The sequence below is a fragment of the Schistocerca nitens genome, chromosome 9, assembly GCF_023898315.1.
Source record: "Schistocerca nitens isolate TAMUIC-IGC-003100 chromosome 9, iqSchNite1.1, whole genome shotgun sequence".
In the NCBI taxonomy this organism is placed as follows: Eukaryota; Metazoa; Arthropoda; class Insecta; order Orthoptera; family Acrididae; genus Schistocerca; species Schistocerca nitens.
Window position 1 is genome coordinate 139,017,064 of NC_064622.1, and position 14,925 is coordinate 139,031,988.

The 14,925-nt window shown below is 38.9% G+C and overlaps 1 protein-coding gene across 2 annotated transcripts in view; it reads right to left on the minus strand.

The window, feature by feature from the left end:
* Window positions 1–14,925, minus strand: part of LOC126203400 (uncharacterized) — a 115,493-nt gene that overhangs the window by 19,833 nt on the left and 80,735 nt on the right. For both annotated transcript variants that reach the window (XM_049937707.1, XM_049937706.1), the window contains one exon: window positions 11,986–12,114. In XM_049937707.1, the coding sequence (XP_049793664.1) occupies window positions 11,986–12,114 (129 nt within the window). The remainder of the gene's footprint in view (window positions 1–11,985; window positions 12,115–14,925) is intronic.

Genomic DNA, 14,925 nt, shown 5'->3' on the forward strand with positions numbered 1-14,925 from the left:
CGGTTTGAGTTCTTTATAAATAATAGTGTGCTCTCAGATGAATGGAAAGAAGAGGTAGTAACACCTGTATACAAGGGTAGAGGAACAAGGGACAATATCAAAAACTGCAGACCAGTTAACCAGTAATGTAAGTAAAATATCTGAGAGACCATCGATAAATATAGAGGGTGTCCCACTTAAAACCAGCATGCCTCACATACCAGTTAATTATCTCTAATTGAATTTCCTGTGAAGTGGCAACAGTGTCTCGAAAGTTGGCTACACTGCATTTTAATGCAAAGTTGAGTGCAGCTGTGTGTGTTCACGCATCAGTAGTTGTGAGCAGCTCATGCAGTTAGAGAAGTGGCGCACTTTGCATTAGAACAGTGAATTGATACAGTAAAGTGTTACGTTAACACAGGCTCCATCAAGGAATGTAAAGAAATGTTTCAAGTGAAGTGTCCTGGTAGGAAACTTCCCATAACCAGCACTATTCAAGATCGGTACAAGATACAGAGAGTTGTAGAATCTGTTCAGAATGAGCAGAGGAATAGGTAACAGACACTGAGGAACCCTGAAACTCCAGGCAGAATTCGCGTGGACATTATAAGAAGTACCAGAAGTCAGGAAGGAGGTTATCGCATAAGGCTGGTGTATCTCTTACATTGTGTCATCATGCACTAAATAATATGAAAGTAACAGCCTTTCACGCGAGTGTTGTGCAATAGCCGAAATTTGAGTATCAGGAGATAAAGAGTTCATTATTACGACTGACTTTTAATATCACATGCTAATGGTTACTTCCACCCCCATGAACCATGGACCTTGCCGTTGGTGGGGAGGCTTGCGTGCCTCAGCGATACAGATGGCCGTACCGTAGGTGCAACCACAACGGAGGGGTATCTGTTGAGAGGCCAGACAAACATGTGGTTCCTGAAGAGGGGCAGCAGCCTTTTCAGTAGTTGCAGGGGCAACAGTCTGGATGATTGACTGATCTGGCCTTGTAACATTAACCAAAACGGCCTTGCTGTGCTGGTACTGCGAACGGCTGAAAGCAAGGGGAAACTACAGCCGTAATTTTTCCCGAGGACATGCAGCTCTACTGTATGATTAAATGATGATGGCGTCTTCTTGGGTAAAATATTCCGGAGGTAAAATAGTCCCCCATTCGGATCTCCGGGCGGGGACTACTCAAGAGGACGTCGTTATCAGGAGAAAGAAAACTGGCGTTCTACGGATCGGAGCGTGGAATGTCAGATCACTTAATCGGGCAGGTAGGTTAGAAAATTTGAAAAGGGAAATGGATAGGTTAAAGTTAGATATAGTGGGAATTAGTGAAGTTCGGTGGCAGGAGGAACAAGACTTTTGGTCAGGTGATTACAGGGTTATAAATACAAAATCAAATAGGGGTAATGCAGGAGTAGGTTTAATAATGAATAAAAAAATAGGAGTGCGGGTTAGCTACTACAAACAGCATAGTGAACGCATTATTGTGGCCAAGATAGACACAAAGCCCATGCCTACTACAGTAGTACAAGTTTATATGCCAACTAGCTCTGCAGATGATGAAGAAATAGATGAAATGTATGACGAGATAAAAGAAATTATTCAGGTAGTGAAGGGAGACGAAAATTTAATAGTCATGGGTGACTGGAATTCGTCAGTAGGAAAAGGGAGAGAAGGAAACATAGTAGGTGAATATGGATTGGGGGGAAGGAATGAAAGAGGAAGCCGCCTTGTAGAATTTTGCACAGAGCATAACTTAATCATAGCTAACACTTGGTTCAAGAATCATGAAAGGAGGCTGTATACATGGAAGAAGCCAGGAGATACTGACAGGTTTCAGATAGACTATATAATGGTAAGACAGAGATTTAGGAACCAGGTTTTAAATTGTAAGACATTTCCTGGGGCAGATGTGGATTCTGACCACAATCTATTGGTTATGAACTGCAGATTGAAACTGAAGAAACTGCAAAAAGGTGGGAATTTAAGGAGATGGGACCTGGATAAACTGAAAGAACCAGAGGTTGTAGAGAGTTTCAGGGAGAGCATAAGGGGACAATTGACAGGAATGGGGGAAAGAAATACAGTAGAAGAAGAATGGGTAGCTCTGAGGGATGAAGTGGTGAAGGCAGCAGACGATCAAGTAGGTAAAAAGACGAGGGCTAATAGAAATCCTTGGGTAACAGAAGAAATATTGAATTTAATTGATGAAAGGAGAAAATATAAAAATGCAGTAAATGAAGCAGGCAAAAAGGAATACAAACGTCTCAAAAATGAAATCGACAGGAAGTGCAAAATGGCTAAGCAGGGATGGTTAGAGGACAAATGTAAGGATGTAGAGGCTTGTCTCACTAGGGGTAAGATAGATACTGCCTACAGGAAAATTAGAGAGACCTTTGGAGAGAAGAGAACCACTTGTATGAATATCAAGAGCTCAGATGGAAACCCAGTTCTAAGCAAAGAAGGGAAGGCAGAAAGGTGGAAGGAGTATATAGAGGGTTTATACAAGGGAGATGTACTCGAGGACAATATTATGGAAATGGAAGAGGATGTAGATGAAGACGAAATGGGAGATAAGATACTGCGTGAAGAGTTTGACAGAGCACTGAAAGACCTGAGTCGAAACAAGGCCCCGGGAGTAGACAACATTCCACTAGAACTACTGATGGCCTCGGGAGAGCCAGTCATGACAAAACTCTACCATCTAGTGAGCACGATGTATGAGACAGGTGAAATACCCTCAGACTTCAAGAAGAATATAATAATTCCAATCCCAAAGAAAGCAGGTGTTGACAGATGTGAAAATTACCGAACTATCAGTTTAATAAGTCACAGCTGCAAAATACTAACGCGAATTCTTTACAGACGAATGGAAAAACTGGTAGAAGCCGACCTCGGGGAAGATCAGTTTGGATTCCGTAGAAATGTTGGAACACGTGAGGCAATACTGACCTTACGACTTATCTTGGAAGAAAGATTAAGAAAAGGCAAACCTACGTTTCTAGCATTTGTAGACTTAGAGAAAGCTTTTGACAATGTTGAATGGAATACTCTCTTTCAAATTCTGAAGGTGGCAGGGGTAAAATACAGGGAGCGAAAGGCTATTTACAATTTGTACAGAAACCAGATGGCAGTTATAAGAGTCGAGGGGCATGAAAGGGAAGCAGTGGTTGGGAAAGGAGTGAGACAGGGTTGTAGCCTCTCCCCGATGTTATTCAATCTGTATATTGAGCAAGCAGTAAAGGAAACAAAAGAAAAGTTCGGAGTAGGTATTAAAATTCATGGAGAAGAAGTAAAAACTTTGAGGTTCGCCGATGACATTGTAATTCTGTCAGAGACAGCAAAGGACTTGGAAGAGCAGTTGAACGGAATGGACAATGTCTTGAAAGGAGGATATAAGATGAACATCAACAAAAGCAAAACGAGGATAATGGAATGTAGTCAAATTAAGTCGGGTGATGCTGAGGGAATTAGATTAGGAAATGAGACACTTAAAGTAGTAAAAGAGTTTTGCTATTTAGGGAGTAAAATAACCGATGATGGTCGAAGTAGAGAGGATATAAAATGTAGACTGGCAATGGCAAGGAAAGCGTTTCTCAAGAAGAGAAATTTGTTAACATCGAGTATAGATTTAGGTGTCAGGAAGTCGTTTCTGAAAGTATTTGTATGGAGTGTAGCCATGTATGGAAGTGAGACATGGACGATAACTAGTTTGGACAAGAAGAGAATAGAAGCTTTCGAAATGTGGTGCTACAGAAGAATGCTGAAGATAAGGTGGGTAGATCACGTAACTAATGAGGAGGTATTGAATAGGATTGGGGAGAAGAGAAGTTTGTGGCACAACTTGACTAAAAGAAGGGATCGGTTGGTAGGACATGTTTTGAGGCATCAAGGGATCACAACTTTAGCATTGGAGGGCAGCGTGGAGGGTAAAAATCGTAGAGGGAGACCAAGAGATCAATACACTAAGCAGATTCAGAAGGATGTAGGTTGCAGTAGGTACTGGGAGATGAAGAAGCTTGCACAGGATAGAGTAGCATGGAGAGCTGCATCAAACCAGTCTCAGGACTGAAGACCACAACAACAACAACAATGGTTACTTGGACCCCTTGCTTTACTTCATGTCAGATGAGGCCTGGCTTCATTTGTCAGATTACGTAAACTACCAAAATTGCAGATAACAGTCAAAGGACAACCCACAAATTCTGCACAAAGACCCTCTCCACTCAAAGATAAGCATTTGGCATGCACTGTCCAGCATGCTTGTTATTGGCCCCATATTTTTCAATTGCACTTTGAAACATTGCAACATATTTAAGAGCTCTTTGACTCTTTCTACACACAATTAACATATGCAGACAAGCACGTCAGTAAAGGTCCCCAGACTTAACATTGTGTGACTTATTTATGGGGCACACTAAAAAGCAAAGTGTATGCTTACAACCCTCATACAACAGACGATCTTAAATGCAACATTACCACAGAAATTAATGTCACACCTGCAGAATTACAGCGTGTTTCTGGTAATGTAGTCACATGAAGTCAGCAGTGCCTGGACGCCCATGATCATGAGTTCCAGCATCTCTTCTAAACAAGTAACTGTTTTTAATGTTCCTTTTGCCTATTCTTTATTAGTTACTTCACTGTTACTTGAAAGTTGGATATAATGCGTACTGAATTTCTGTGGGACACCCTGTACAATAGAATGTTTGCAGGAAAGTGGGGCACAGGTTGAAGAGACAAAATGAATTCACAACACAGCTTTCATGTGATTCATAGCTAGTTGGCTTTCAGCAGGAAGTGGCTGACAGGACACGGCAATTTGACCGCACAGCCACTGATCTTTCAAAAGCTTTTGATAAGGTAAATGGCATGGTATTGCAAACAAAACTGCAAGGGCTGGGATGGAAGAGTAGTATGCTAGATGACAGAATATCTACAACACAGAAAAGAGAGTGTGAAGGTATGAGACTTCAGACCGGAGGTAGCGACAATAGAGAAAGGTGTATCACAAGGCAGTACATTATAGCCATCACTGTTTCTGATTATGAAAAAATGGCTCTGAGCACTATGGGACTTAACATCTATGGTCATCAGCCCCCTAGAACTTAGAACTACTTAAACCTAACTAACCTAAGGACATCACACAACACCCAGCCATCATGAGGCAGAGAAAATCCCTGACCCCGCCGGGAATCGAACCCAGGAACCCGGGCGTGGGAAGCTAGAACGTTACCGCACGACCACGAGATGCGGGCTTCTGATTACGACTATTTGCTCTCGATACAGTAGTTTACTAGGAAGTACAGAACTTTGAAAACTGTGAGATTCTGGAGAAAGGTTTTGAAGTCATCAGAAACTGAATCCCTAGAAATGGGACATTAGTAAAAGCAGAGAAGAGACTACCCAAGCAACAAAATAAAGAAAAATTGTGACTGATAGAAGAAGATTTGTTTATAAACAAACCTATTAATAGAAATGCTGGTGTCACATCATGTGATAAGCTGGTCCACGAGCTTAAATAAGAACACGTAATAGGCTCGTAGGTCACGAAAGATTGCCCACGCCTGTTACAGACAATAGGAAAAGGGTACATTTTATTGTACAAAAATGTATAATAATCTAGGGATATAATGTATTCACAAGATCTAAAACGTCATGTTCACCACCTTACTTACAGAATATTTATGAGCATATAAAATTATAAGTGGTATTGTAATATGAACCTTCAAATGACAAACTGAGTACATGAGAAAAATGCTGAAGACTGGCCACTTACAAGAATTTCGGGCCTAGAAAGACAGCCATTTATGTCATTATTTAAAGCATTACTGACACATATGTAATTGATGTATTGTAAGGAGTAACACACACTAAAAAAGATCAAGCTTTAAGATTAATTTTTCATGTTCACTTTAGTCTTTGACAGACTATAAATTTTAAAATAATTACATTTACCAAGAAAAAATTTACATGAAACTCAATACAGCTTTTTCTATCAAGGAATAAAACTGTACTATAAATTACCAAAAGAGATTAAGGGAATTGCAAAAATACACTTATTTAAAAAAAAACAGCTAAAAAGTACCTGTAATGCAATATATTTTATACATTGAAGGATTACTTAAACAAAACAGAGTTGGGGTTTGGTTAAAAAAAGTTATACAAATAAATAATAATTATAAAACATTCAACATTCCACATAACACCTTCACACTATGTTCTTTCCCTTTTTTCCTTTTCTAGAAAAACTTATCCCCAACCTATGGGTAGCACAATACTAACACCTCTTCCTCTTTCTGAGCTCAACATCTCACTTATTATAGAGGGATGCTGACTCAGTCTTTCTGGATAGCAAATGGGAAGTTGCAGTACAGAAAATGGCCCAGAGATCACTAGTGTGTGTGTGTGTGTGTGTGTGTGTGTGTGTGTGTATAAAGTGTTACGAAACAATGTGTGTATAGTGTGTGCAGTGACTGGTAGTGAGATATGAGTGAACAGTGTGGCATTACATTATCTAATAAGTTATTTGTAAAGAAAGTATTGTATACCAGGAGTAAATCTAATGATTGTCTAACTAGAAGTCTGTAAGTGTACGTGTATGTGTATACGAATTAGCTTATTTTAATTTATTTGGTATAAACTTGTAAATACTTTGACATGTCCTACAACCTTCTAAAAAGGGATCTACGGATGAATAAAGCTACTACTACTACTACTACTACTACTACACCAGAAAGTATCACCACCACCCTTTCAAAAAGCGCGAGTTGAGTTATTGAGCAAATTTATTCTTCTCAAGGTTTCAAAATTATTTCCTCACTCAAGAAATATGATGTATTTGTAGCAGAATTACAGCCAACTGTGAAGCCTAATGAGTACACACCCAAAATTATGTCATCATAATCAGTTATTGGCTCAGCGATTCACAACAGCAACTGTTAGGTTCGCTAATGTTTCTTTCTATGTAATTCTAGAAACTGACCACAGAAGGCAGCAACTGCCAAAGGACAGGTAGCGAGATGCCTATACATTGTTCTCCTATGAAATGAGTGCAGTTTTTGAGCGACAGGTGGCTCACATCGAGCAAATCGTGACCCAATTTATACTTGGGTGCAGTATTTTAAACACAGCATTGTGGCACAACTTATGTTCGGGCTTGGTTACCAATTTCTTAAAACTGTAAGCCAACATGACTTACATTTCTTATGACTACAATGTCAATGAGTCAAAACTGGAATCAGTTCTCATAGAAATACTCGGTTGTAACAATTTGTAGAGATGTAAAACAGAATAACCTCATAAACTCAAGTGTTACGTAAAGCAGGTGTCAGACTTCATTAGTAGGACACTTGGAAAATGCAATCAATCTACGAAGGAAATTGCCTAAACTCGTACAACCTACGGTAAACTATTTGCTGAACTGTATGGGACCCATACCAAATAACACTAACCAGGAATGTGTAACGCATAATAGTAGAATGAATGGTCACAGGTTTGTTTGATAATCTTGAATATGCTGAAAGACCTCAACTCATGGACACTTTAAGGTAGACATTAACTACTGCATCAAAGCCTACTTCCAAAGTTTCAAAAAACAGTATTATGAGAGGAATTCAAATAAGGTACTGTCAACAAACTGAACGACCTTGAAAAAATTGCTTGTGAAGTGCCAATGAAGTGTCAGACAGTGAAAGCTTGGGTATATACTGAGAAAGAAAATGTTTTAATCCAATGGATACACCAAGTTAGCTCTATGTCAATCACTCTAAGTGGAGCAGTAATTCAAGCTATGGCTCCAGAATGAGGAAAATGAAAACCAAAAACGTTACTACATCTATCTACAGATTAGTTCGATAAGTTTAAGGGATACACTGGAACTCTTCACACACAAATTGGTTTGTGAAGCCAAATCTCTGTATGAAGGCAATATTACTACAAGGAAAAATGGGGTGCTATGAAGAGTGCAGCATATTTAATGTAGATGAATTTGTACCCATTTTCAAACTTGTGCCTGACAAGTCTTCCACAATACAAAATAAAACTTTCCTTGGTGGAAAGCTCAGCAAAGACAGCGTGACGGTACTCACTTGTGACATTGCTGACATGATAGAGAAACAACATGATCACAACTGTTAAAGCTGCAAATCCTCAACACTACAAACATATGCTTAAATTGTCACCTGAATACACGAATCTGTGACAAGCCTTTGTTACATGGCTAAAAGCAATTATCAAAGGAAACTGCAAAACTATGCTTTTTATAGACAGCTGTCTATAAAAAGCATAGTTTTGCAGCAGTTGCGCATGCGTAATTTGTGTGTGTGTGTGTGTGTGTGTGTGTGTGTGTGTGTGTTCCACCCAATAAAATCAGAAAAAAAAACTTCCATTTATGGATCAAGGAATTACTAGTGATAAAAACTGCATTGTAAGCATCTCGTTCTCTGGAATCTGCAAAGCTACGGAATGTCTCATGCACTTATTTCAGCTGTGTGGGTGGGATCCTGCAGAACGAAGTCAACAAAAATATTTTTGGAAGGCCAGAGTTTTTGAGGTGGATTTGTTAGTCAATTGCAGTTTTCAAAAAAACAGTTTCTATAGCGTGCACGACTGACTACATACATTTTTTATAACAGACATGTGGAAGGATAGTTGTTGATATTGAAGATTCCAATGATGAAGGCTGGCAGGCAGGTCACAATAAGTTGGTGAAATTCCTTTAAAGACTTGTTTTCAGCTGGTGACAATGTTAAGCTATCTCAATGATGCAAAAGATGATTATGTTGACAAACAGAGATGGAATGCAAATATAAGACTGTTCCTTTGAAACATGAAGTCTTGGATGAGATTAGTATGGTATTCAATTAGATTGATTTGCAGATGCATTGAATCTGCTTGACATTAACTGTAGGCTTAACAATATACAAAACTTTTAACATTTAATTTCTGTGCTCCAGTAGTAGCAGTTTGTGTTATATTAAACAATTTGATTAAAATTTGTTTGTAACTGCACACATTTCTTTTATCTGCCATCTCTTTATGTAGATGCATATTTACATTATTTCTTACAGAAGTAGCTGCTATGGTGCTTTCTGCGTAAGATGTATCTATGCTTCAATATTGTATTCACACACACTCTTAAGAGTGTCATAGCAAAATTTTATTGCACACAAAAATTAAGTAGTGCAATTAACAAACAATATGTAAGTGAAGAAGCAGTGATATGTAGAGCCTGAAACTTTATAAACCACCCATCATGAGAAGAAATACTAACTTGTCAACATTTCAGGTACTTAACACTTTGCCGTCCGCACGTCTCGTACAAATGTATTCGCCTGGCACCGGCAGCACTAGTTCGGATTACTTGGCTTGTCGCCGGCCATTTTTGACATTATCGGGAGATTATAAATTGTTAAGTTTTACTAATCTCGTTGTTAGTTCTCTAAGATCACAACCCTGTTCCCCTACTTTCATCAAATTTCGAAGATATACACACGTAAATAAATACATAATTTGTTTGTTTCATATATTTGTTTATTTGCATTGTCTTTGGTACTTTATACTTCTCTTTCGTATGATATGCAGCAAAACAGTCTCCAAGATGTAACGCAGCTCCACAAGACTTGCACATCAAGTTTGTTGTTCTCCTTTTTTTGTTTTTGGAACATACATTGCAGTTCCTTCGTTTTCGTTTATTTGTTTTGGGAATAAGCATTAGCTGGTGTTGCTTTATGTGACTGCAAAGTCTGTCAACCGGATCATGAGATGTACGCGATGTGGCAACCCCCAAGTTTTGCTCATAAGCAGGAGCATGGTCTTTTATCCACAAATCGGACACTTTCCATTTTTAAAAGAATGGGAATTCGGAGACTGTTTTGGTCTGTATTGAAATATTGCCATGTGCGGAACACATTAAATAATGCGCAGTTAAAGAGGTACGTACATACCTTTTCTGACCATTTTATAGTTTTTCTATATACAGGGCAATAACTCAAATATTAGTCTGCCCTATCCACTCCTTTCATGTGTATGTTGTAGTCTAATACACTTTCAGGTTTTTTATTGTGTAATTGGTTTTTCTACATTTTCTTTGAGTGACAGTCAAAGTGACATTATGTATTGTAGATATCATTCGTATCGTTTTAGTTTTCGAAGCTCTCCATACCTGTGCAAGTACTTCACCTGTCAGTTTATGACAAGCTTCAAACACAATGACTTTTGCGTGCTTTAATTTTTCCGGAAATCCTATATTTTGCTGCATCTTTCCACAAACTCTAATTTTCTTTTCAAGTAACTTCTCCGCAAGTTCTACACTGTTACAATAATTATCCATGTAGAGATGATGCCACTTTCCATAAGTAGGTGTCGATAGTTCTACCACTGTTTCTGCTAAAGGCTGTCTAGCGCCGCTATATATCTTGAATGAGGAAATTTATCCCATACTCGAATCACACAGCACCCGAAAGAGTATGCCATATTTCGTAATTTTTGACAAATAGTAAACTTTAAAATTTAACTGTCCACGCCACAGTATCATTCCTTCATCAGTTGAAATGTTTTGACTTGGATTAAAGGTTTCTTTAAACTTTTTGGAAAAATAATCAATTATGAATTGCACTTTGAAAAGCCGGTCACAATTATCCGGTTTATTGTTGTTGTCAGAAAAATGTAAAAATGATAGCATTTGTCTGAATCGGTTGCGGGACGTTGTTTTTCGACATATTGGTGTGTGTGACACCAGATTTGTTGACCAATAATCATCAATCCTTGATTTTTCACGATTCCCATAAGGATAGCAAGCCCAAACCATTTTCTAAGTTCGGGTCCCGTAACGTCGACAAATTTGGCATTTTTTAATCCAGTTTCTTCAACTGCAATTTTGACTGAAGTACTTGTTGGTTTCGTTGCTAATATATTCAAATAGATCGTTCCCAATATACAGTTATACGATATCCTCAACGCTCTGTGTATCTTTTATGTTTGGACCGGGAGATCCTTCAAATTTATTATTGGTCCTAGGTAAATCAAAGTCTGACCACTGTGCAGTGTTGTCTTCCGATTCATCTGAATCAGTTGGCAACCGCAGCGTTCGCCGAATTCTTCTTGGACGTATTTCACTATCTTCTGGCGATTCTGCTTCACTTTCATATTTTTTATATTCAACGTGTCCTTCCCACTTGACCACGTCATCCATAACGTCAGCCAAGATGTCTGTGGATTCATCGTAAATAATCGTATCACCTCTTACCGTCTGCCATTACGGAAGGGCATATACTTGTTGACGTGTGTAACTTATTATTGCCTAAACAAAACACAAACAGAATGCAAAAGATACTAAAGTGCTGTCACCAATCACTGCACTATACTATGTCCACGACACCACTGTGTTGTCGCTGGCCACTGAGCGCTGCTATGCACACGACATAACTGTTGTGTCACCGGCTGTTGACCACTACTTCGTGCACGATGCCACTGTGGTGTCGCCAGATGGCATAGTATCAAGAGTAATCTTAAGCAATGAAATACTTAAGTGAGAAACATGAAACAGTGTTTCAAATCTCTACTCAAATTTGGGGGTTTAGAGTCATATGAACTATCTACAATCTGGCCATACTGACATACCTGCTTCACCACTGTCTTAATGTTAAAGCTGGGAATTGCAGAATGAATGTAAACAAAGACTAAAAACAATGAGCTATCACAATTATCAGCAATATGAATTTGGTGGAAGCAGTGATAGTGTTTCTACTATTATAAAATTTTTGTTGCGTTCATCTCTAAACAAGAATTTTATAGATACATCATTATAACTCTAATCCCCTCAAATTGTAGGTCCCTTAACTAGAGGGATGGGCCATTTCACAGGTTGGAGGAAGGGGAATAACTGTTCTTGTTCCAATACGACTAAATGTTTTATGTATTTATAATTCGTAAGAAACACGGAAAGTGTTTTATTACATTGAACAAAACTGTTATAAAAATATTGCAGGTGAAACTTACTTCCTCAAGGGGATGGTCTAACATTACTGCAATTACACTAGTGTTATCAGCTCTCATCTGATTTTCTGACCATCGTTGCAAGGCAACATCCACCAGCTTTCTTGCAGGGTTAATCCAACCAAGTTTTTTCTATGGAGGACAAAATAAAATTTTTATTACTCACATACAGAATTGTAGATATTTAATTGCAAAGTTACTTTGTGAAGATCATATATGTATATATGAATAACAAGGCACGTGAGAAATTGCCACATCATGAATGACATTTAAATATATTATTTCTGTGCTACTGACTGCATATGCAATGAATTTCATGGGCAGTATTCGCAAATGTTGCTAACTGCACCTACAAAAGTATACAATTGTACCACACACAGTACTAGAGATTTTGATATCAAACATCAAGATGCCAGGATCCACGAAAAAAATGCCAAATCATGTGTGAAATTGTAACACACTTATTCTTTACTGCTAAGACACTCAATCAACTCAACCTCAGAAAGTCCCCGACATATGGCAGCGTCTTTGACAGCTTTCAACTGTGAAGCACATATGGCTGTAGGCAAAAACGATAAGACATCTATGGAGCTGTGAGAGGTGTTGCCATAGGGACATTTACAAAATTGAGTTGTAGACACACAAGGCAGCTGTGAGTCAGCATACAAAAACCATCCACAATCATGTTTCTTAATTTTGATACGGTACTTATACATTTGTATATTATGCGAATTTCTTTGTATGACTACTTCACAATTTCGAAGGTGTTTTCACGAATACACAGAAAAAAAAAAAAATTTTTTTTTTCAATATTTCACTACAAACACAGTTCATTTTTTGCTTTCATTTCTAATAGAAAATTGGCACAACACTGCTGGGTTTGTCAGCTAGTATGAAATGAGTTTCACGCACTCTGCTCCGCTCCTCTCTCTCTCTCTCTCTCTCTCTCTCTCTCTCTCTCTCTCTCTCTCTCACACACACACACACATACACATACACATAAAAAACCAAATACTTCTACAAAACCCAGTGCTAAAATACAGATTATAACTACGCAATAGCAAAATAATATAAAGGGCGCAGGCTGATTACTTTGCACAAATATGAACACTAGCCATACTGAAAGCATATTAAAATCTCCTACTTAATAACCTATGTCTAATATTGTAGATTACACAGAACCTTAAAATATGATACACATTCATTTCAGCATCTCCTAAAATAGAGGGCAGATCAGTTGGTAATACAAATGCAGCCTTCGAATCTTGATTACAGAAATACATTCAATTACAATGTGATGTACAGTGATTGGTACACTGCAAGTGCTGCACGCTTGTGAGCCCTCTCATCATAGGAGGAATCCACGCATCCCGGGACAGTGCCCTATGCAATTGCACCTAGAAAGTACTTTTTCTTCCCCCCCCCCCCCCCCCCCCCAACCTCAGCTTGTTGTTCCTCAACTATAACCAACACTCCTCACACACAGACACAGGATCCTGCAGCTTGACAGCAAAGTATAAGCACATACAGAGGCAGACACAGAAAATTGCGTTCTCCACACATGCATCCGTAACTGCTTCATTACCCTCATTTTCCCCGTGTCCTGGTACCCAGCAGAATGACAGCTCCTTGCCCTGCCTCTGTAGGCATGTTGAGGATCATCTGAAAATATGTTTATGCTGGGTACACATGACAAATAACATGAAGGGCTCCGAGGGAGTTTGTGCAGATGAGGACTTCGGTAGCGTATCTGCTCCTCTGCCCTCAAGGTTGAATATACATTGTGAACGCACTAGGTACGCGAATTTGAGAGTACAGTCTATAAATAAAACATTGCAGCTAATGGAATTCTGCTTATACTTACCAGTGTAAACTACAACATACATGCAGTGTTCAGATAAAATTCTGTAGAACATATATCTCAAAACAGTCTGGGATTTTTTTTTGCACAATGTCAAATTTAAACTAATTCTGGCTCTCTTCATCAAGCAGGGTGGTGAACAACTCCAACTAACACAAATATGGTCTGCACTAAGAACCATTAGTATCTGCTCAGCACAAAGCCTGTCTGCCGTCGTCGCTTGTGGTTATTTGGTTATTTCTGAATAGTCACTCCACCGGAGGGCAAGCAATGGTATGGAATGCAGGTTACTTGCAGGCTAAACATGTCACAATATGATTATCTGCTACCAGTTGAAGAGTGGTGACTCACTAGCCTCAACACAAGATGCTAGAAATTAAGACTGATCTCATATGCCTCAGTTGCTGGCCTAATCCTCTCGTAGTGAACAGCACCGATGATTGTAAAATACAATGGCCTTGCTAAGCCGTAAAAGACAACTTAGCGTATCAATAAAATCCAGAAGGGTATCTGACTGTAGTCATTTTGTTATGTGAACCACTGTTTTGGGTACTATTAGGAGTGGACTTCATAAGGATAGTTTTGCATACTTTAATTACAATAACAGCAAAAATGATTATTCATTTAACAGAATCACATTGTCAGAAACTAAGGTTGGTTGGTTTGGGGAAGGAGACCAGACAGCGTGGTCATCGGTCTCATCGGATTAGGGAAGGATGGGGAAGGAAATCAGCCGTGCCCTTTCAGAGGAACTATCCCGGCATTTACCTGGAGTGATTTAGGGAAGCACGGAAAACCTAAATCTGGATGGCCGGACGCGGGATTGAACCGTCGTCCTCCCGAATGCGAGTCCAGTGTCTAACCACTGCGCCACCTCGCTCGGTAGAAACTAAGGAGATAACAGCAATTCAACAGCTGCAGGAACAGCTTTTGCATGCCCTTTCATAATTCTATAATATAAAAACAAGAACGCCATGATGACAGTCAATCTTTGGAAAAGGTAACACACATTGTAAGCAATACTACTGTCAAAAATCATAGCTGCCAGATTCAGTAATTTCCCCAGTAGCTCAGAGAGCTGA